The 22,933-nt window shown below is 32.4% G+C and overlaps 3 protein-coding genes across 5 annotated transcripts; 2 read left to right on the top strand and 1 right to left on the bottom strand.

Moving 5' to 3' along the window:
• Positions 1,059–11,050, top strand: LOC109347476 (CCR4-NOT transcription complex subunit 3-like). 3 transcript variants are annotated; one of them, XM_019587348.1, is made up of 16 exons: positions 1,059–1,240; positions 1,330–1,461; positions 3,446–3,583; positions 3,721–3,771; positions 4,188–4,277; positions 4,367–4,513; positions 4,697–4,804; positions 5,060–5,134; positions 5,723–6,418; positions 7,010–7,174; positions 8,271–8,436; positions 8,686–8,825; positions 9,378–9,662; positions 9,761–9,895; positions 9,972–10,153; positions 10,647–11,050. In XM_019587348.1, exons 1-16 carry the CDS (start codon positions 1,148–1,150, stop codon positions 10,711–10,713), a joined length of 2,670 nt encoding a protein of 889 aa, XP_019442893.1. In that variant the 5' UTR covers positions 1,059–1,147; the 3' UTR covers positions 10,714–11,050. The 3 variants fall into 3 exon arrangements, with proteins under 3 accessions (XP_019442893.1, XP_019442894.1, XP_019442892.1); XM_019587349.1 differs by having other exon boundaries at positions 7,004–7,174; positions 8,686–8,813; XM_019587347.1 differs by having other exon boundaries at positions 7,004–7,174.
• LOC109347475 (glucan endo-1,3-beta-glucosidase 8-like) lies at positions 13,869–16,853 on the top strand. Its single transcript, XM_019587346.1, has 2 exons — positions 13,869–14,643; positions 15,581–16,853. Exons 1-2 carry the CDS (start codon positions 14,306–14,308, stop codon positions 16,683–16,685), a joined length of 1,443 nt encoding a protein of 480 aa, XP_019442891.1. The 5' UTR covers positions 13,869–14,305; the 3' UTR covers positions 16,686–16,853.
• On the bottom strand, positions 17,878–21,934 carry LOC109347473. The gene is made up of 7 exons (XM_019587345.1): positions 21,388–21,934; positions 20,603–20,657; positions 20,060–20,134; positions 19,779–19,870; positions 18,916–18,997; positions 18,641–18,724; positions 17,878–18,098 (listed from the first exon to the last, which is right to left on the bottom strand). Exons 1-7 carry the CDS (start codon positions 21,753–21,755, stop codon positions 17,973–17,975), a joined length of 882 nt encoding a protein of 293 aa, XP_019442890.1. The 5' UTR covers positions 21,756–21,934; the 3' UTR covers positions 17,878–17,972.

Here is a 22,933-nt window from a genome sequence, read left to right as displayed (position 1 = left end):
TTTATTTTGAAAAAGGGCCCAAAAGTGTATTACTTATTATTTGTTAACACGTCTTCCATATTTTTTTTGCAAAAAATGATATGAAAAATAAAACTCATTAACTTAATTCATTGACTTTTAGTAGAATATTTATATCATTTATTTGAAATATATATTATAAATACACTTTAGGTTAAACTATATACTTCTTCGATGCTATGATATAACATGATGTTTAAATTTATACAAAGGTCGAATCTTTAACCTTAGTTCCATCTAAAAAACTATATTTTATCAAGTTCATATCTAGGAAAATGACTATATCAAATTATTGGGTTGGGTTTGAATTAAAATAAGTCATATAATTAAAAAAATAATATATTCTCGTGCAAGTACTAGAATTTAATGGATACAAAAACCATGAAGGTAAACTTGCCCATGGTATTTAGTATTCTCCAGCCTGCGTTTGTTTGAGGAAGATAAAAAGGGAAAAGTTGAGTGATGGAGAATGAGACAATGAAAGCAAAATTCATTGATGGTGTAACAATTTTATATACTGTATTATTTATATTACTTTTAAAAAAAATATAAATGAATAATGAATAATATATTTTTGAAACTAAACCTATCCAAAAACATTCTTAATGTCATCTTTATCTCGAAAGCTCATACAATTTTTTTATAAATAAAAGTGTAATATTTATATAATTAATTAATATTTTTATATCTTTTCAGTGTAAAAATTTATAAATAATTAGTATTTTATTTTACATTCATTTGATTACATTTTTTAAAAAATTAATATAAAACGTTAATGAATGAACAACATATAAAACTATGTATACATTTTCTCTAAAAATAATATACAAATTTAATATATAAAACAAACTAATACAAATCAATAGTGAATAATGTGTGAAAAAGTATAGAGATTATAAACTCATATTATATTCTTTTACAAAAAGAAATCATGAATGTTAACTTGCCCATGGTATTAAGTTATTAACTCTTCTTCTTCTTCTGCCAGCTTCTGTTTGAGGAAGGAAGATAAAAAAAGCGAAAAAATTGAGTGAGTGAGAGTGACGCAGTGAACGTAAAATCCACATTTAGCACCAAAATTGAATGATACCTTTGTTGAATTGAATTGAATTGAATCGAATGTGCGAAAATGGGAGCGAGTCGAAAGCTTCAAGGAGAAATCGATCGTGTTCTCAAGAAGGTCCAAGAAGGTGTTGAAGTATTCGATAGCATCTGGAACAAGGTTCACTCTTCTTCCATTATTTTCCACTCTTCTCCTCAAATTCATTCACCAATCGTTGTTCATTTTTATTCAAACATTTGTTTTTTTAGGTTTACGATACTGATAATGCGAACCAGAAGGAGAAATTTGAAGCCGATCTGAAGAAGGAGATTAAAAAGCTCCAGAGATATAGAGATCAGATTAAGACTTGGATTCAGTCCAGTGAGATTAAGGATAAGAAGGTTTCTTTCATTTTTTTAAAAACCTCTTTAGCTCATGATTCCAGGTGAGCCTCGGCGCAACAATAAGGTTGTGCTGTTTTGCCTTGTGACCACAGTCATTGGTTTAAATCCTGGAAATAACATATTTTTACGAGGGTAAAACTGCTCACCCCTTAAACTACTAGGTGGGAGCCTTGTGCACTCGGCCGGCTTTTTAAGCTTATGGATGATGTTTTCTTACATTATTTAGAGATTTCATGCGCAACTTCTATTTTTAAATGAATAGGAATATCTTTAACAATTAGTGACTAATTGGGGTTTATGAAAAAAACGTTTTAGGGTTTATTAGCTACTAATTGCAAGGGCATGACTATGAAGCACATCCACTTCGAAATAGTCGTTGCTTTCTTCAGGTTCATACTAGGTTATGCAATTTATCCAGTTTTCTTGAGGGCCTACTAGAATTAGCTATGTGCTTGTTTGTTGTTAGAAGCAAAATAATAGGGGGGGTCTGGATTTTCCTTTTCTATCTTCTCCAGTACCTTGAACCATATCACCAACTTGTTGCAGATATTATTTCTTAATTACCCACCATGGTCATTGGTCTAGGTGGCATGGACCTCGATTTCCCTTAAGCAAAGTTTCAGGTTTGAGTCTTGTGGATAAAAAATGAAGGGGGAGTTTTTTGCCCCCGTAAATAGGTCTTCTGACTCTTCTCGGCTTGACTTCAATTAGTTGGAGTGATTTCGAGATACTGAGGTTCTCAAACAAAACAAGAAAAGAAGTTAATATTTCTTATCTAGGGTTTTTTGTGTGGCATGAGCTGTAAATGCTTTTGACTTACCTTTGGAATTATAGATAAATTAATAGATGTTTTCCAGTGAAGTTATGTTTACTCTGATGTATACTCTAGTTATGTGGGAAAAGTTGTTTAATGGTGTATACTCTAGTTATGTAGGGAAATTGTTTAATGTTATTCTGTTTGGTTTAACGATATGGAATCAGTAATCACGTGTTCGGGTTCGACCCTGAGAGAATTGTATTAACTCGTAAGTGTTACTCCAATTTATTAAGCGATGCTACGCAGTGATGGATATTGGGTTAAATTTTTTAGGTGGCCATTTTGTGTATATTTCCATATTTGTTTGAGCTTCTAGGCCATGCCATAATGAACTAGGATCAAATGAGTGAGGTGTTTCTCTAAATCTTTTGAAATTTGTTTGTCCTCAAGTTCCACGCTTGTATTTTGAAGCTGTATTATTATTCTCCTCATCACTAGTTTCCATATTAAAGCCTTCACCATATTTTTTTGTTTGAACTCCGCCAATACATTTTAAAAATAAACACAATCTACAATAACTTGGAATTGAAATATATTTATATGATATATAATCAGTCATTACAGAAAATTTAATATCTCCTGGTAGCCACATCGATGTAACAGAATTTTTTAGCTGCAAATTATATCAAATGAAAAATCTTCACTCACTACTATGCTAGCCTAAAAAGGACAACTGTGATATGTGAATCACTATAGACATGTTTTACTGTTTATAATAACAACATATATAAACTTTGCTAACATTGCGACTTCTCTGGCAAGGAGGAACAATTGCATATTTCTATAAAACTCTAGGTAAAAATCGTAAAATATAAATTCTACCTAATTATGAAGAAGGATTAACATATGCACAAAACATGAAGTATATGTGTGTGTGTTGTGTGAATTTCTTAGAAGGGAAGGGGAGAGCCTCTCCAATAGATCTTCCATTGATGCTATATATTTTCTATGATGTCTAATCACTGATTCTTTTGTTGTGCATAAATGGTAGTATTGCTTCGCTTTTCTTTTGTGGTTGTCTGTGGTGTGAAATGTTTTAAAATGCCCTTTAAGCCGACCCCACCTAATGGGACTAAGGCTTTGTTGTTGTTGTTGTTGTGTTTAACCTTTAATGACATGGTTTTGAACTCAGAACATTTTCTCTTTTGACACATCTTGGCATAGATTAGTGCCTCTTATGAGCAAGCTCTGGTGGATGCACGGAAGCTTATTGAGAAGGAAATGGAAAGGTTTAAGATCTGTGAGAAGGAAATGAAGACCAAAGCATTCTCCAAAGAAGGCTTGGTTCAACAGCCTAAAACTGTGAGTCTTTGTCCCGGGGAAATAATGTTTGTTTCAAATGTATTTTTTCATTTGAGTTTTTCTTGATGTACTATGATTATTTTATGTTGGTTATGGGATGAGAAATGTGTTACCTCATTCTAAATGTTTTCTGATAGGATCCTAAAGAGAAGGCCAAAGCAGAGACAAGGGATTGGTTGAACAATGTGGTATGAAATCAAAATCTATGAAAAACTTACAGCTTTGTTTTGTTGTGAGCCAAACATGGCTATTACTTTTTGCATTATAGCTCGTATTCCTTCATGTATATTTCAGTGTTGGGTAAATGATGAGCTGTGTTTGCTTTGTATCTAAATTCTAATGTTTTTTGCAACATGATAAATTCTCTAATGCAGGTTGACTCTTCGGAGAATTTCCACTAATCAAAATTTCTCTTTACATTTTTGTTATTGAAATTTGCTTTCCTTACAACGCTGTTTATAAAAGTCCAGTGCCTATTTTCCTTGTGATTCTCATTGAGGTGTCTGTGTGGGCACATTTTATGTAAAGGAGCTTCTATTAGTTTGTAATATATACTTATATCACTATGTCTGGAAGATTTCTTATATTTTAAATGCCTGAGTAGGTTGGTGAGTTAGAATCTCAGATCGATAACTTTGAAGCAGAGCTTGAAGGGCTTTCTGTTAAGAAAGGAAAGAGCAGGCCCCCCAGATTGGTATGAACTATGAAGTAAAAGAAGCTTCCTTATATCGAATAAATGGTTTACCTTTTTCATGGCTTGTCAATTTTTTCTTTGTTTATCAGACACATCTGGAGACATCAATTACTCGGCACAAGGCTCATATAAAGCAATGTGAATTAATCTTGAGGCTACTAGATAATGATGAATTAAGTCCTGAGCAGGTTAATGATGTCAAAGATTTCCTGGATGACTACATAGAGCGCAATCAGGTTTGTATTTTGGATGTTGCACTTTTGCCATTCTGCCTTGAAGCGTCAAGATAGTTTCACTAAGTAGATGTTGATATATCTACCCTCTTTCACTCCTGCTGTAGTGAGTCCTTCATGCTCGATACTACACAACTTATGAATTTGTCCTAATTTCTGTGTCTTCTATTTTTTTTCCTTCTACAGGATGACTTCGAAGAATTCAGTGATATTGAAGAGCTATACAGCTCTTTACCTTTAGACAAGGTGGAGTCACTTGAAGATCTAGTTACAATTCCCCCTGGTCTTGCTAAGGTATTTGATTAATCATTGTGCACTGTTGCAAACACAGGCACAAAGCCATATACTAACACATTCTGATGCATTTGTATATTCATGTTATGGGATTGGATTGCCTGGCTTAATTTTTGTGTTGACAGTTTCCCCCCTGCTAGCCATTTTGACTGCAAGTCTGCAGCTTCCAATCTATTCTTTGAAATCCAAATATTATGCTAACGTTCTAGAATATTTCTCTATATGGAATTCCTAATTTATTATGTATTCTGGCAGGTGGCACCAGTGCTAAGCTTGAAACCTTCTTTGGCAGCGTCAGCATCACCATCAGCATCGGCATCACAAACATCTGTATGTATTCCTTTTTCTATGTCCCAATTTTTTTCTTATGAGTCAATATTGTTGAAAGTTGAAAAATAATGAATTTGTTCAAAAAAATTCTGTAGGATATTTACATATTTATGCACTTTATTATGTTGGCCCTCTAATAGGATTTTTAATGGCTTGCAGTGATATTAATAATAATAAAACAGTAATAATGCACTGGAGTCTGGATCGTTTCTGATTAGTTTAGGACAAGGATATGGGAACAGATATATCTCGAAGTTAGATACGACTCACTGGCATTGTATCATAAAATATTGTTACAAAAGTAGTAAATAGCCTAAGAAAATAGTGTATCAAATCATATACTTATGAGGTAAAGAACAAGTTAATAATAGTAGTTTTTACTCAAGTTTAACAATCCATATTAAGAGTAATAGTAAAGTATAGGATCATGTATGTTGTCCCATCAAATGCTTGTAGCTGAAGTACCATAATACCAGTTTAGGAAAAAAAAGCTGCATAATTGTTAGGTGTCATGAAGTAGATGAACATTACTGATATTTTCCGTTCCAAGCAACTCTTACTTCTAATAATTAAGATGCCTGTTTACAGGAGCAAGCTGATGACACAGCTTCCCAGGATAGCAATTCTGGCATTGTTGCAACAACTCCACCTTATAAAAATAGTCTAGTTAGTCCTGCTGCTTCAACACCAGCTGGAAATCTTGCTGCTCCGGTTTCTATGAATGTTCCAGCACATAACTTCTCCACTGCACCAGCTGGTGCATCAGTCATGCTTGGTTCAAATTCTGTTCGGAATGTCATGGAGATTACTAATGTTACCAATTCATCTTCTGTAAGTCATACTACCTCAATGAAGGAAGAAGAGATTAATAGCTTCCCTGGCCAGGGACCATCTCCGTCGTTTTCTGATGCTGCACTTGTAGGGAGTTTCAGCAGAAACAGCGTATCTAATCAAACAACAGCTAATATCCCTCTTGCTTCTGGAAACATGGTTTCCACCAACGGGGCCCTTGGTTCAGTTCCTTCAGCCTCTGAAATAACCAAGAGAAACGTATTAGGAGCTGATGATAGACTTGGGAGCAATAGGATAGAACAACCTCTTGTATCCCCCATAAGTAGTAGAATGGTCATGCCTCAGGTTGCTAAGGGTAATGATGGAACTGCCTCAGTTGACTCTAGTAATGTTAATGAAGCTGCAGCTGTGCCGGGGAGAGTTTTCTCTCCTTCTGCGGTTCCTGGCATGCAGTGGAGACCTGGAAGCCCATTGCAGAATCAGAACGATGTGGTAATTTTCTTTTTCCCCCACATTAATTTTGTTGAGTTGTGGTTCCCCACTTATATGATTCATTATTTATTTACTGTTCTGAGTTTGAATTTACTTGTGATGTGTCAAACTGAAGAAAGATTTGCAATCTTTATTAATAGAAAATAGCAGAAAAATAATTGTGTGCATGTGCAATTAAATTGTGTTATACAATTGGTTGCTCTTAGTTATTTACTAAGAGGTATACAAGGATATCAAACTCTAAGTGACATCAAGCTAAATTCTGAACCTGTGTGCCCTTGAAATCTGGAACGCGTCTTGTTTTAATATTGAAAGTCATACCCGCAGGTAGTTCAATTGTGAATGATCACGAGTTTATATTTTTTTTCATTTTTTTCTGTATGTTACCTAAGTGGGTTTCTGAAGCTATCAATTTATAGTTAGATAGAAATGTATTGCTCTTGCATGCAGAATGGGAGTTGAAGCATAACACACATATTAGTACCTGTAATAATGGCATGCTATGAATTTTATGATATGGAAGATATCCTGTGTAGTTCGTTGTTTTATAGTACCTTTGAAGGGACTTATTCATTTTAATATCAGGGGCAGCTTCGTGGAAGAACTGAAATTACTCCTGACCAGAAGGAAAAATATTTGCAAAAGCTTCAGCAAGTGCAGCAACAAGGGCACAGTGCCCTTCTTAATATGCATTCTCTTGCTGGAGGAAATCATAAGCAGTTTTCTGCTCAGCAACAGAATTCTCTCTTGCAACAGGTACTAATCCCCCCTCTGCATTTTTTCCTTTCACTGTTCAATATTAATTGTGGGCCAGAAGCCCTATTTGCAACATTCTCTTCCATTCCCCTCACTATAAAAAAAATATTTGTTGGAATCTATGTAACTAATATCTAGATCTTTTGTATAGGCTAACTAAATCATGTATAGTTAGCAAGAGCATAATCTATCTTATACCATTCTGGTAGGATTCATTCTATATGCACACATTTTAAATTAGATATTATAGGCTAACCAAATGATCCTAGTGCCTTATCTTAAGGAGATATTTGCTCAGATTTTTAGCATTCACAGAGATCCTTGAGTTGTGTAGGTTATTCCTAGTCTGTACACTTTGTCCATTTTATCTAGCATAATACACTTTGTCCATTTTAGAGTAAGGTCTTATTTTTGTGGTTTCTGACTTTCTCCTAAATTTTTATTTTGTATTCCTGTGGCCCTTTTAATCCAATTATCTTCCACTAGATATATTATTGATTGGAGCCTCTATTGGTCTTCTAACGTAAGCAATTAACCTCTAGTTAGTTTCTGTTTCTGATATCTTCTCCTTGATAGGTGCTACTTCCAACTTGATCCTCAGTACATCTGTTCCCAATCTTATCTTTGTTTTGGATGTCTACTCATCAACCTAAACTCATCTTCGTTACACTTATTCTTTTGCTCTGCTTAGTTCTTTACTGCCCAACATTGGCTACCATAGAGCATCATCTGTCTTATAGTTTTGTGGCAGGATTTTTCTTTGAGATAACACTACTTCCATGTTTAAGTTTTTTTGTTAATAGTCTTTCCCTAGAGGCCTTATTTCCAATTTCATTTTCCTTAACATATAGTCTTCTCTGTGATTTAACTTTATGTCTTTATCAGGTGGTTAAATTTTCTGTTAAATGATAATATACAGCTTTTTATAAGATCTTTTTACAAGTATATTATGTAATGTAATTTATTTTTTTGCGAGTTATGCTACCGTTTGTGCAGTTAACTTTTGATGTTTTTTTTCCTGTTTCTTCTCAATCTGATCTTAGACTTTCTTTTTACAAGACATATATATTGCATGATATGCTTACTGTATATGCAGTTTAACTCTCAAGGCTCATCAGTTTCTTCTCAACCTGGTCTGGGACTTGGGGTCCAGTCACCAAGTTTCCATGGCATTTCTTCTACCTCATTACAGCTGCCACCCAATTCGCCCCATTCTGCACCCCGCCAACAGCCATTGACGTCAGTTGTTTCTAGCGACGCAGGTATGTTGTGTTACTGTTATTTGGTCATGATTTGTTGAGGAGTTTTAATTAATTTTTGTAAAATATAACTTTTTTATCCCAAAAGGTAAAATGACAATATTCATTCTGAAGGATAAAAAGTTATTCTGTGTAAAAATGTGCTATTTGTTGGTTCTTGGTAAAAAAAAATCATGTGTTCCTTTTATACAAGTTTACAAAAAAATCTGTAATATCAATATATCGAGATTGGTGTATTTTTGTATTCTGCAGATGCTGGCAATTCTAGGGTTGAAGAACTGCAGCAACAGCAGATTTTCACTGATGACTCTGGGACTGAATCTACTGCTGTGATTGGCAAGAATTTCATAAATGAAGATGATTTGAAATCCCCATATGCTGTAGATTCTCCTGTACGCTGACTAACTCCTATGCTTTTATATAAGATTACATATTCTGTCATTACATACAACATGGAAAAGTGTATATACATATTTTTATGTGTTGTGCTTGTGCCTAAACTCAGCTTCTAATGCATCCAATTTCGCATTAATGAACCCCGAGATGATAAGATGGGAAAGCCAGTGGGTCAGCCTTCCTAGTCTGTCTTTTTAGTTTAGGTGACAATGGAAATTGGCAAAAAACTACATCTAAAATAAAAGGGCAGTTCAGTGCATGAGGCTTCCACCTAAAATATCAAAATATATTTGAAGGGCATGGCAAAGTCAATTTTTATTCTATGATTTCTTCCGTTTATCTGTTAATCTGTTATAACTTATAGGTGAACAAATAAATTTTGAGATGGTATCTAATTTGAAAGCCTGATGAACAAGTCAATAGTGCTCTAAGCATTTAGGCTAATGAGGGCTAAAATTAAGGATTTAAGCATTTTGATCCTCACATGAGTGTAAAAGTTGAGTGTATATTGTATACATAGAATTTATTCATGGTTGTTTATGCTGCAGTCAGGAGTATCTGCCTCTCTTCCAGAGCCTGGTCAGACTTCTAGAGTAATTGATTTGTCTCCTGGCCAACCCTTGCAAACCAATCAACGTGGTAACCTTGGTGTTATTGGAAGAAGTTTTTCCGAACTTGGACTTGGAGCCGTTAATGATAACTTCAGTGGATCAATTGCTAATTCGGGTGCAATCCGTGATCAATTATATAATTTGCAGATGCTTGATGCAGCCACGACACATTCCAAATTTCCACAACCTAAGGACTCAGAACGTCCTAGGGCCTATTCTCCTGTATGCATTTCCAGTTATATTAATCCTAATGTTTATTGAAAAATTTATTGTAAGAATCATATAATCAATTTATATTGTCTTTTTTTTGGGTTATGCAGAGGCACGCAACGATAACACCTCCTAGTTATCCTCAAGTACAGGCACCTATTGTTAACAATCCTGCCTTTTGGGAGAGAGTCAGTCTTGAACCATTTTGCACCGATACCCTGTTCTTTGCATTTTATTATCAACAGGTACATGAACTTTGTGTGGTTAGTATTACTGTCATTGAATTCAATCACTTGAGCTTACATCCAATGTTTTCTGCAGAACACTTACCAACAATATTTGGCTGCGAAAGAGTTGAAGAAGCAGTCATGGAGATATCACCGAAAGTATAACACATGGTTTCAACGGCATGAAGAGCCAAAAGTTGCAACAGATGAATACGAGCAGGGAACATACGTGTACTTCGATTTCCATATTGCAAATGATGATATGCAACATGGGTGGTATGCAGAGTGAATTTATAATTCCAGTTATTTGCAGTCATAATTGCGTTGTATAAAAAAACACTTGTTTCACTTTATAGGTCAGAGATGCCCATCATCTAAGAATCTGAGTAAATCATTTTGGTCCTCCAAGAATGATCAAAGTATCCATTTAGAGATATAACAAATTGGTTCTTCAGTGTTAATTTTTATGCCGCAAATTGATTCTTAAGTGACATCAATTGGTCGCTAGAAGGACAAAGTTATGGCATTTAATTATCATTGAGGAACCAAGTTGTTGTACTGATAGAGGATTAATTAATGTCATCTGGCATATATGTTTGAAGGATTAAAATGGATAATTACTCTAAAATTTATTTAAAACAATCTTATGTTTGCATTTTCATGTTTTTCCTTGTCTAGTTCAGGCCATGAAATTCTTGATTTTGTTGATGTTTGAAGCCATGCTTCTAGCTGTCCTCACTTGTCTTTGCATTGATGTGTGATTATTCAGGTGTCAAAGAATCAAGACAGAATTCACCTTTGAGTACAATTATCTGGAAGATGAGCTTTTTGCCTAGAAGATTTGTAGAAGATGCCAAATGTTATAACTAGTATGTGACTTCCTGGTTCTTATTTGCTTGTTTGTTGAATTCAAATGTATACTGGATTTAAATAACTGAAAATCCAATATTTAAAAATTGTATCTCAAATTACTGGAAAAAGTGGAAACAAGACCATATATAATTTCAACATGTTGAGCAAAGCCAAAATATTTATAGATGGAACAGATCATTAGTTCCTAACCTTGCTTGTTACATGATAAATTAGTTTTACCTTCCCAAGAAAATGCCTTTAGTCATGTGAAGAATACAGATGTGTTGAATAAAACTTCCATGCACAGTCTATCTTTTTCCCTAAAAAATTTCTCGCCATGACAAATTTTCTGTGTTCTATTTGAGCTTAACAAATCACCTCTAACCCATGTAAGTTGGTTGCAACTGGATACTTTGTGGAGTGGTGTTCTAGGAACATGGCCTTCCGTGAAAATTGGAATGAGTGGTGTGAGCTGGGCCCATCATGAAAGGGCGTGGAGGCATTAGCCATTAGTGAACATGCTTCTTAATTTGATGCAGACCAATATATATATGTTAAGCTTAAAAAAAAGCATCTAACTACACATGGCTCTCACCTAGTAATGTATGAGAAGGGTAGATATATGTAGTCTTATCTTCACAAGTAGGACTGAAAATAAGCGAATTGAATCCTTGTACTCAGCTCGGTTCATTTTTGTAAAAATTTGTTCGACTCAAAACTCGACTTGAGTTCAAAATAAGCTACATTTCTAAGTTAAACTCGACTGGACTAAAGTTTGTGAGCTTGTTTGGTGTAAGTCTCCACTTAGAGCATCCTACCATCTTCAAATAGGGATCATCTAGTGTCCTCTTTAACCTTTTATCTTATGTGTTAGGTATTCCAAGTGAGTTAGTGTAGTGAAGAAATATCGCATTATATATAAGTGGGTGATTTAAAGAACATACAAGTGGATGAGCATATTAATACCTTAAGATTTTGGGTCAAATATGATGTTAAGTTCGTTTATATGCTTCTTTCATATTATTACATAGCTAATGGAAAAAATACTTTAGCAAGATCTCCCATTGTTTCCACTATTCAATCACAAAAGTGGAATTAGAGCCAATGGTTCAATGACTCAACCTAGTATTGAAGAGATAAGTGGTCAATAAATTCATGTGGGGGTCCTTGTTGCGAAATAAAGTAGATCTAATACCTAAAGAAGAATAATTGACATATGGTAAATATTAGACATTCCAATTATAGTTTAGTTTAAAGAGAATTCACATTATCTAAAAAGAATAAATTAAATAATGAAATATACATAAATTAATATAGTTGTTATGTTGTGTGCCACTTATGTTTAAATTTGTCACATTTAAATTATAAGTGGTCAACATATTATGAGATAATGTACAATGATTGTTATTTCTCTTTTACTATTTTGTATAAATATTTTGCATACTATGAAGACAAAAAATCTTACTGTTCAGAAGTTTTCAAAATACACTTTAGTTTTTTAAAATGCGTTTTTAGATAAGTTTTCTAAGGAATCTGAATTGGAAACAAGTGGAAGACTCGTAAATTACTTTTATTGTATATACATTATTTTAAAGAGCTTTTGTATTATGTTTAACCTGGATTTTGAAAAACGTTTTTTTTTTTACAAAATTGATTGAGCAGTAAATAAATAAGGCCAATGCTTAGTGCAAGTTGCACCAATCACCATATTGCAATAATATGTTATTCCAAGTGCACCTATTAATATATTATCTAAGTTCATACTTATTTATGTCATTAAAGACAAATAGTGTACTATATTGAGAAATGTAAGATCATATGTCAACAAATATTCTAAAGATATTTAATATGATATAAAAATAAATCAGCTATTTAACTCATCACTTCTCTACAAAATAAAATAAAAAAAGTTATTAAAGTGTCTTTGTTTGTGTAGTGAAAGAGACGTGGATGCATGAATGGGTGAGTTGAGATGCAATCACCGACCGACCACGTGACCCACAACATAGTTGCCGACTTCTTCATTGGTCGCATCAACACTCAACATGGACACCATTCCCTAATCAACTCCTATCCACCTCCTTTTTCTCATTTATTCAATTCTCCTATTTCAATTTTCGGCTCGTAATGATATTTTTTCCTACTAAATTATTATACAAAATCTTTCTAGTAATATAAAAGTGATATATGTTATTAAGTAATATTTTGTTTATTTATAATTAATTTATATATGATATATATATCATTTACTTATTAGTAAGAAGATTTTTATGAAAATATATTAATTTTTAAATATAAAACAAAAAATATAAATGATATATTATATTACAACTCCTCCCATATCATTCTATATCATTAGAAATATAAATGATATTTTATGTATTTATTGATGAATGATTAATTTGTTGATATATGTCATTTCATTGATTACTAAAAAAGAAAAAAACTTTCACATCGTTTGGGAACACTGACAAAACAGATTTCATTTAACACAAAACCCATTAGCAATGTCTCTCTTACATGATTTCATTTAAAACAAATCATGTTAATTAAATCATTAGTATTGATTTAAAATATAGAAAAAATTATATAGGAATAATCTATAATTTTATACCTGTAATTATATTATTTATCATTTATATATAATTATTATTGATTCTTCAAAAGAATAATACAAATGAATTATAAATGATGTACTAATTGTATATAAACCTTCATCTTCAAAATAAATATGTTCGATCTTAAAGTATAATATATAATATATAATAATTTCTCCAAGAAACAACACAGCCACTTTCTACTTCAGAAAACAAAACTAAAATTGAGAATTCTTTCTTCTTGGACTACTAGCTTATTATTATACTTATAAGTTTTCTCAAAATTAGTCTCTACGTCTGAAATAAAAACTATAAAAAATCATCCTATTATATCATCAGCCATGAGAACTTAAACCATGTGTTATTACCAAGAAGTCGTAAATCTAGTGGTGTAAGACTCTGCTAGATTTTCAGGATAACTAAATATCAAACATTCGATTCCTGAAAACGATACTTGTTAAGATGAGCAATCACACACCCCGATACTACAGGAAAAAAGTATGTGTTATTAGGTTATTATAAGTCTCTAGATCCCTAGTTAGGACATCACAATCACACACAAAAATTCCTGAGGTTTTTTCTTCTTCCATTTTGGGAATTTATTCAAGTTTCAGATCTTCTATATTCTTATTGTTCAGCTGAATTTTCTTCTGGTTTCACCATCCTACAAAACATAAAGGTTTTATCCAAAGTTTTTTGGATTTACATATTATGAAGTATAGCTTTTAGTGGTTATCATTCATTCAACACAAGGTCAATGATTGAAACATAAAAACAAGCAGATATTTTTGATTCATTTTCATATTTTATTCTCAAAAAACTTTGCAAATTTTTCTTTTTCCTCTAGCCCCACTTATAGAACTGTAGGTAACCGACATCATTGGTGGGAAAAAAATATCTAAAAACTTTATTTTTCCTTACTTTTTTCAACAAAAAAGTTATAAGTATCTTCATTTTTTGTTTCAAATATCTTGTAAAAATGGAAAAGATGTGTTTTTTGACATGGGTTTTGGTGGGTTTGATTATTATGATGATGGGTTTGAGTGTGGAAGGTCTTGGAGTAAATTGGGGAACACAAGCAACACATCAATTGAAACCAGATATGGTTGTTCAGATGATGAAAGAAAATGGAATTCAGAAAGTGAAGTTATTTGATGCAGATTCAGCAACTATGAGTGCTCTTTCTGGTTCTGGTATTGAAGTAATGGTTGCTATTCCAAATATTCAGCTTTCTGATATGGTTGATTATGATCGTGCCATGCAATGGGTTAGAAAGAATGTTACTAGTTATAGCTTCAATGGTGGAGTTAATATCAAGTGAGTTTGTTTTAATTTTTTTCATTAATTTTACTTATTATGAATTAATACTTAGCATATATATTGAGTTTGTGTGATTCTGATGCTGTCATATAAATATAGCCTTTGTTGGGTGATTTAATTCATATTTTGCATAGGACAGTTAAAGTTTTTATGAGTGATATCTAAAACTATTGAATGTAAATCTAGAAAGGATGCTATAATTATAGAGTGGATATTGGATTCTGAAGTTTTTGGTACTTGAGAAATCTATAAATGTTACATGTATTTGGACCTACCCTATACTGTTTACCAAGTACAGTATAAAAATACATCAAAATTCTGTAACCTTTTGTTGTTGTAAATTAGAGGATCCTTTTCCCTCTCTATCTTGGACATGAAAAAAGCTTTTTTCTTATACCAATTGTATCCCTTTATCCGGATAAGGAATTAATGATATTCGGAGTTTGTGGCTGCTTTCTAAACAAATGTCGCTTCAAAAAATCAAACATTTACCTTTTGGCCTATTTAAGGATCTAATATAGTCTGATACTATTAGACTAACATCATGTTAGTCTATGAAAAAAGACTTGTGTTATTGTTGTTACACTAAAGCTTTTTGTTTTCTTTCAAATTTGATTATGGAAGTAGTAAATTACAAATTGTATTTAGTCATGTATAACTATTTTTTACCTATTAGATCAATAGTAGGTAAGTCAGATATCGAAACTTCTTGTTAATATACAACAGTTTCGTATTTATTGAAAATTTATTTGTTGGAAGGAATTGCCACAACTCTGAGTGAAATAGTTTTTTAGATGATACCTTAGATTAAAACTAAATCTTTTTTAGCTGAGCTTTTTGGTTTATAACTTTACCATATTTTGGATTTTGTGATAAGAATTTTATACTTAATACATAGTTATACATTGAATCATATATTATATTTCTTTCACAGGTATGTAGCAGTTGGGAATGAACCATTTTTGAAATCCTACAATAATTCATTCTTGAATGTGACCTTACCTGCATTACAGAACATTCAAAATGCCCTTAATGAGGCTGGTCTATCATCAGTAAAGGCAACAGTGCCCTTAAATGCTGATGTATATGAATCTCCAGAGTCCAATCCTGTTCCATCAGCAGGAATTTTTAGGCCTGATCTAAGTGATCTCATGACCCAAATAGTCCAATTTTTGCACAAGAATAATGCACCATTCACAGTTAACATTTACCCTTTCCTAAGTCTTTATGGAAATGATAATTTCCCTTTTGACTATGCTTTCTTTGATGGGCCAGTAAATCCCATAAATGATAATGGGATTCTTTACACCAATGTTTTTGATGCAAATTTTGATACTTTAGTCTCTTCTCTCAAATCTGTGGGCTTTGGAGACATGCCCATTTTGGTTGGAGAAGTTGGGTGGCCCACAGATGGAGACAAGAATGCAAATTTGGGCAATGCTTTAAGATTTTACAATGGGCTTTTACCCAGGCTTGCTTCAAATAAAGGTACCCCTCTCAGGCCTGGTTATATTGAAGTTTATCTATTTGGGCTTATTGATGAAGATGCTAAGAGCATTGCTCCAGGAAATTTTGAACGCCATTGGGGTATTTTTAGATATGATGGAAAGCCCAAGTTTCAATTAGATCTTTCTGGTAATAAGGGTCAAAATAATGTTCTAATGGGTGCACAAAATGTGTATTATCTTGACCCAAAATGGTGCATGTTTAATCCAGAGGCACAAAATCTAAGCGCACTTGCAGATAATATAAATTATGCTTGCACCTATGCAGATTGCACTGCACTTGGGTATGGATCTTCTTGCAATAATTTGGATGCTAATGGAAATGCATCATATGCATTTAATATGTATTACCAAGTGCAAAATCAGAATGATTTGGCATGCAATTTTGAAGGGTTAGCAATGATTACTACACAGAATATTTCAACACCTACTTGCAATTTTATCATTCAGATAAACCCTTCATATTCCTCTTCTTTGAGGCCCTCACTAGTGGGTTTATTTTTTGTTACAATATCCATCATTGTATTTTTGTAGGTTTTTGTTGTAAATAGGTTATATAGGTGCTATTATTTATTTACATATTTTCAAATGTTGTGGTACTTGGAGATAATCTGCATGATATTTAGTTACAGATTCATTTAATAAAGGACTGTAGATTTGAGTATCAACTATCAACCCATATAATGTCACTAATTTTTACTCCATTTGTTTAGTTTACACTTAATCAATTAATGGTGTATTAATAATATGTATTGGAAAATTAATAGATTGTTTAATGAGTACATTCACTCATTCATATATATATATATATATATATATTTTGACACTAGCCCTTTTATGAGTTTTGTTATGAATTTTTTTGGGTAGTTTCATATTGATTAAGGAATATGTCAATATTATTAAATTTGTTGTTAATTAAAAAGAAAGATATCCATTTACTCCAATAATGTTTAAAAAAATTTACTTTATATCTTAACCATCAATTCTAAGGAATAAGTTTTTTAAACTTAATCTTGAGATAAGAGGATTCTCTCTTATTAAAATTACAATTTATTAAGAAACTAAATCATTTTCTCTTTCTACTTAAAAATAATGGAGATAAGTTATCTCCTCCTGCCAGTGAAATCATGACATGTGTCATGTTTTATCATTTTCTATAAAAATATTTTTAAAAAATAAATAAAATAGCACATTTGTCACATTTTAATGGATAGAGAAGATAAACTATCTCCTTATATAAGGAGATACATTATTCTCTTTGACATATTATAATTGCCTTTTTTGAGTAATATAGCTTATAGCCTTATATAGTAAATTATCCTGAATAAGGGCCAGGATTTGCTTGTTTGGACGTTTGATTTGTGATGCTCTTAGGCTCTCTAATATAAGAATGAGAAAATACACAATTCACCAATTTTGGTACCAATGACTTCATTTCAATATTCAAAATTTAACACCAAGATGGATCTTCCAAAAGAATCAAAGTTTATGTTGGTTATAGAAGTCACTTTTCTAGTGTTTTGCAACAACAAATAAAACTGTTATTGGTCTATTGTACACATCATTCTCTAACTCAGTAATTAGTATTTACATATAGTTATATGATTCAATTATTTACCTTAAATATCGAATTCAGCATAATACATATTGTATTCGTAAGAAAGTATTGTAATAATAATGTAACAAGTGACGAACTAGTTATGTATTCGAAAGGGTACTACGTACAAGTATTTTATTCAATTATTGACATTAGAGAAAGGAAAATGAGTATGTGCAAGTGACATTACATATGGGTATGTACAATTGGCACCAAAGATTAATTCATGGTTCTGAAGAAGACTTTGATAGATATTGGCGCCATTCTTCAGGTGTTCTCTTTTTTACTGCCATCATTTGTATTGCTGCACTAGTTAGAGGTATGGCAAGTATATCATAGTCCTTTGGTGCCTGAATAATAACACTAAGATTATTCTTAATTTTCAAGATGGCAAAGTTAAAACCATGAATATCTTGAGATAGGTACCATATTTTAATTAACAAATGCAATTATAGGTTTAAATTTTAACCCAAGAAACACTTTCCGCAGTGGTAAGACTGAGTACATCTGCCATCTTCAGAGCTTACTAAGTGAGAGACTTGTGTATTGGGCCACTTAACCCTTTCTTGAAAGCTGTCATGTCCTCATTCATGCTTAAATGAATACATGCACAGCCACAAGTTTGCTACTTTGATAAGCATGAAGGTTAGGGTGAGCCTCGGCCCAATAGTTCCTCATGGAGGTCATGAGTTCAAATCTTGGAAATAGTCTTTTTGCCTACGAAAGTAAAACTGTATACATCGACTTTCCCCAGATCCAACTAAGCACGAGCCTTGTATATCAGGCTGCCTTTGTTGGTTGTCATTGGCAGCCAAATTTGCAAATATATCCTACTCATTTGAATAAAAAATAAAGATAGTAGATTGATTGTGGTTAGTTAAGAAGGAAATACCTTGGGGACCTTAATCAACCTCATTTTTGCTTCCTCTAATGTTTTGTGACCTTTCTTTGAGTTGCATTTTACACAAGCAGTCACCTATCATCAGCAAATACTGTATTAATATTATAAAACAATTACAAAATTTTGTATGCTGAATTTTGTATTTGACAACCTCAGTGTTTGTTCGGGAACAAAATACAAGAGTAACAAATTAGCACAGAATTATATATACTCCTTAAATGACTGATGCCAGTAATGAATAATGATGCCAAAAAAGATTGTCTCACCAGATTTTCCCATTTCCATTCTCCACCCAGTGCAATGGGCACCACATGATCAACGGTCAAGTTTTCGCGAGAAGAGCAATATCTGTTGAGAAGGTAACATCATGTCAGTTGAAGGCCTTATATATGAACTAACCTGATCACATAAAATGATCAGAGTACCATTGAATCTTTCATCATTTTGTTAATTGCATAAGATTTCAATGAAAGATAAAAAACCGAAAAATTGTTTCTTCAGACTGATAACTTCCCCATAACCATGAAATGCGGATAACAGTCCTAGCACTTGTGTACACAACTCTCAACTAGAGAAGCTAATGGGGATTTTGTAGTCGAAATTTCAGTTGGAATAAGGTTACAGCCCAAATCCTGGAAATAGCCTCTATACTTGCAAGGGTAAGGTTGTATACACATACCCTCCCAAATCCCACTAAGCGGAAGCCTCGTGCACTAGCCACCGTTTTTTAAGGTTACAGATTATGATACAGTCTGTCCAAACTCAACTCAATGCTTCTATTTTGAAGCATTACAGAAAAGGAGAATGAACTTTGATTGGATTTTAAGCAACAAAAGAAGGGAAGGGAAAGTAAATCATATAACCCTCACTTGTTTGGACTTTTTAAGTAAATGGTGTGAAAGATTTTTAAGAGAATTCTCTGACCTGTATCAAGCAGATCTTTAAATTCAATGCTTTTTGAAACAGTATTCAAATAGGTTCATCCTTATTCTTATATCAAATTACAATACAAGATAATAGTAGATATGTTCTATATTCAAGTTTCAAACTCTGGAAGTGTACACAATTATTAATAACAAATAGTGTACTTCTAGTGATTAACAAAATCAATAACTATTCAGGGACTTACTGACAGGTGGAATTGTCCCGAAATAGAATATTTTTTCGACTAAGATTTTTGTTGAGTAGTTTTCTTTTAACAACCTGAAGTAAATAAGGAACCTGTAACAAAGTAAAGGTTATGTTAGCTACTTTGTATTGGACTAATGGAGGAGCAGACAATTTACAAAAACAATATTTTCAGATGATAAGTTTAGTTTTATGTTCAATACTGATGAAGAGTCAATGTTGTTACTACAATTGTGAAGATGCACAAAAAGCAATAAGCCAAAAGCATTACTGAGTTCATACCCTCAATACAGCTGGTATATAGAAGGATCCACTGGGAGAGTTCACAGTCTGAGCATAATACTCTAGTACATCAGCCTGGAAAATGCAACTATTGAAATTATAACTAGATAGATAAAAAAGGGCGGCATAGTGCACGAAACTACCACTTAGTGAGGTCTGAGGAGGGTAGATCTTTGCAGCCTTATCTCCACAAGGCTGTTTCCAGAATTTGAACTTTTGACCTCGTAGTCACTAAGCAACAACCTTACCCTCGCGCCAAACTCACCCTCTTATAACCAGATAGATAGATAGATACACTTATTTTCAATGTATAGTTGTGGCTTTCTATATGCACAGGTGAGCATTACAAGCCAGGAAACAGAAAAATGTTTAGATTATATTCATGTTTCAATGACAAAACAAACAAAGTGATAATGCATCAGATACAATAACTACCAAGCCTTTATCCCCACTAGGTAGGGTCGGCTACATGGATTGAATAAAGTTACATGCTGCATCAGGTAATTGACATAAGAATGAAAAGGTAGGGCTGAAAAATCTGACCTTCTCCATAAACTCCAAACATATAGCACGTTTCCAACCTACAACATTGACTGGCCTGGAACAAAATGATAGCAGTCAAAACCATAAGCAAACAACTGAGAAGGTCTTGATATTGGTGGCTATATACAAGAGAAAGTGATGTTCCAGTGTTTCTATGGGAATATCTCTTAAAGGGGTTAATTATTAGTACCATCATTTCAATATGCATCAAAATCCACAATCTAGCATGAAATTCCCAAAAATACTAAGGCCAACCTAACATGCAGCACTTAATGGAAATAAACAACTTGGAAAGGTTCAAATTCAGAATCAATAAAAATGCATCATAGAATTGCAAAAATCAGAAGAAAACAGTCACAGAAACAGAAATCATAATAAAAAAGGCTCTTAACCACTGTAGATACTTCAGTGTGCTCAATATAATAATACTAATAAAGGGAAAAAATTCAAAACTTTAAAGAGTAAATCACCAATTTATAGTACACAAAAATTTCACCCCCACACTTAAAAATTATACTTTTCTTCCCTAAATATTCAAATTGTCCATGAAATTAGTTTTTTTATGTAGAACTAACTTGATCATCATTTTTTCTACTCAGTACTATCTTGATCAATGTTTTGAACAGTAAAAAACTAAAATTTTATAGTATCAATACTAAATTCTCCTATGCCTTCTTTTCCAAGTACCAAATTAGTGATTTACTCAAACTTCATCAAATTAGTGTTATGCAAACAAAAAACAAGACAAGAAATAAAACATTGAGAACAAGAAAGAAAAAAATAACCTGTATGATATATCCAACACCAGACCTCGAAAACCGGACAAATCATCATTCTCAAACTCATCAACATCATCAACAACATCAACATCAAAATCATCATCATCATCATAACGAACACCATCATTTCCAACATTGGGGTGTGTTTGTGCATTGCAACGGTTTGTTTTGGTACTAAAATATGAATATGAAGAATAGTGAATCATTGCAGAATAACCAATATGCTTTATTAACCTCTTCCTATGATGGGTATGATTCTGAATTGAAGTGCTACACTTGTGTTGAAAAAATGGGTCTTTATGATCCAAGAGAGAAAACAAAAACTCCCCATTAAACAGAAACTTCAAACGACCCTGTGTTGTGAACTGTGCCATGATGTTTTTTACTCAAGTTTTACAAGTTTCATTGTTTTGTTCTTGAACACATGTTGAGATATTTTTATTGGTAGTTTTTCATGTGTCACTATCATTGTAGAAGAGAAAGTTGGAAAGGAAAGAAGACATTATTGGGTTTTGAATGCAGAAACAACCAAATTTTGGATATGCATTTGCCCCACGGAACATGAATGGAACATGATTTTTGCATCAGAAGTACCATTTCAATTTTCAAGAATGTATAAAGATCAAGATTACTAATGTAATATGTTTGCACAATAGGTATAAAGATTGAAAAACATCTCTATATAGACACATATTATAGGGTTGTTTTTTAAGCTATCAAAGATTAAATTTAATTAAAATTAAATATTAATGTATTGGGAATATATTATTATCTATTTCTATATAGTTTCGTCTTCACGCAAATTTTTTCATAAAGATTTATATTTACTCATCTTAGTTATTGGTAATAGCTAATTAATGTATGTAATAATAATGTATAAAACTTTTAGATTAAGAACTCTTTATATAAAATAAACCTAATCAAACTAATTGGTGATATAAAAGTTTATTTTAATTTATTTATATGCACAAAGATTATGTAATGTATGTCTTTGAAATATATAAAAATTGTTTGATTATATATATATAGATGTTTAATTTTTTTTAAAATTTGGGATAAACTATCTAGATGATATAGAATTATTAATTAACGGATGCATCGACATATTTAATAGTTCATAAAAATGTTATTAGTGATATGAGAGCTAACATTTGATTTAAAATATCACTTCCCATATACAAAAAAAAGAAATTGTATTGTGCATCAAACCACTTTCTGCTTTTGAAAAAATATTTTGCATTCACCTAAGAAAAACACTTTTTCTTTGTCTCTTATTTTCGCAAAAGGATGAGAATGTTAACAAATGTGAGAATAACACTGACTAGTAAACATTATAAATTGATATATTTAAACTATAATTTAGATGTGAAATTTCTATTCATTGAATCTTCAATAATTCCTTTTAGAACACATTAACACAGATTCCCCAAAATAAAAGGTGTATCGGTTACCAACCTAACTAAAATATGTGGTGAGATATTATCTAACATTCAAATAAAATTGCATAAACTAATAAAAACTGCGACCACTTATTTTCCCACATCTCAATCTG

This window comes from Lupinus angustifolius, chromosome LG05, assembly GCF_001865875.1.
Source record: "Lupinus angustifolius cultivar Tanjil chromosome LG05, LupAngTanjil_v1.0, whole genome shotgun sequence".
Classification (NCBI taxonomy): Eukaryota; Viridiplantae; Streptophyta; class Magnoliopsida; order Fabales; family Fabaceae; genus Lupinus; species Lupinus angustifolius.
The sequence above is the reverse complement of the archived record's forward strand: the minus strand, read 5'-3'. Positions and strand labels throughout refer to the sequence as shown.

Bases quoted from the DNA above. Each gene is read 5' to 3' on its own strand.
- LOC109347476 (XM_019587347.1), top strand. From the start codon at position 1,148: ATGGGAGCGAGTCGAAAGCTTCAAGGAGAAATCGATCGTGTTCTCAAG. The intron at 4,805-5,059 runs GTATTTGATTAA...GTATTCTGGCAG, and splicing joins TTCCCCCTGGTCTTGCTAAG to GTGGCACCAGTGCTAAGCTT. The intron at 7,175-8,270 runs GTACTAATCCCC...CTGTATATGCAG, and splicing joins AGAATTCTCTCTTGCAACAG to TTTAACTCTCAAGGCTCATC.
- LOC109347475 (XM_019587346.1), top strand. From the start codon at position 14,306: ATGGAAAAGATGTGTTTTTTGACATGGGTTTTGGTGGGTTTGATTATT. The intron at 14,644-15,580 runs GTGAGTTTGTTT...TTTCTTTCACAG, and splicing joins AATGGTGGAGTTAATATCAA to GTATGTAGCAGTTGGGAATG.
- LOC109347473 (XM_019587345.1), bottom strand. From the start codon at position 21,755: ATGGCACAGTTCACAACACAGGGTCGTTTGAAGTTTCTGTTTAATGGG. The intron at 20,658-21,387 runs GTTATTTTTTTC...ATTTTGTTCCAG, and splicing joins GTGTTGGATATATCATACAG to GCCAGTCAATGTTGTAGGTT. The intron at 18,998-19,778 runs GTAAGTCCCTGA...CCTTCTCAACAG, and splicing joins CGGGACAATTCCACCTGTCA to ATATTGCTCTTCTCGCGAAA.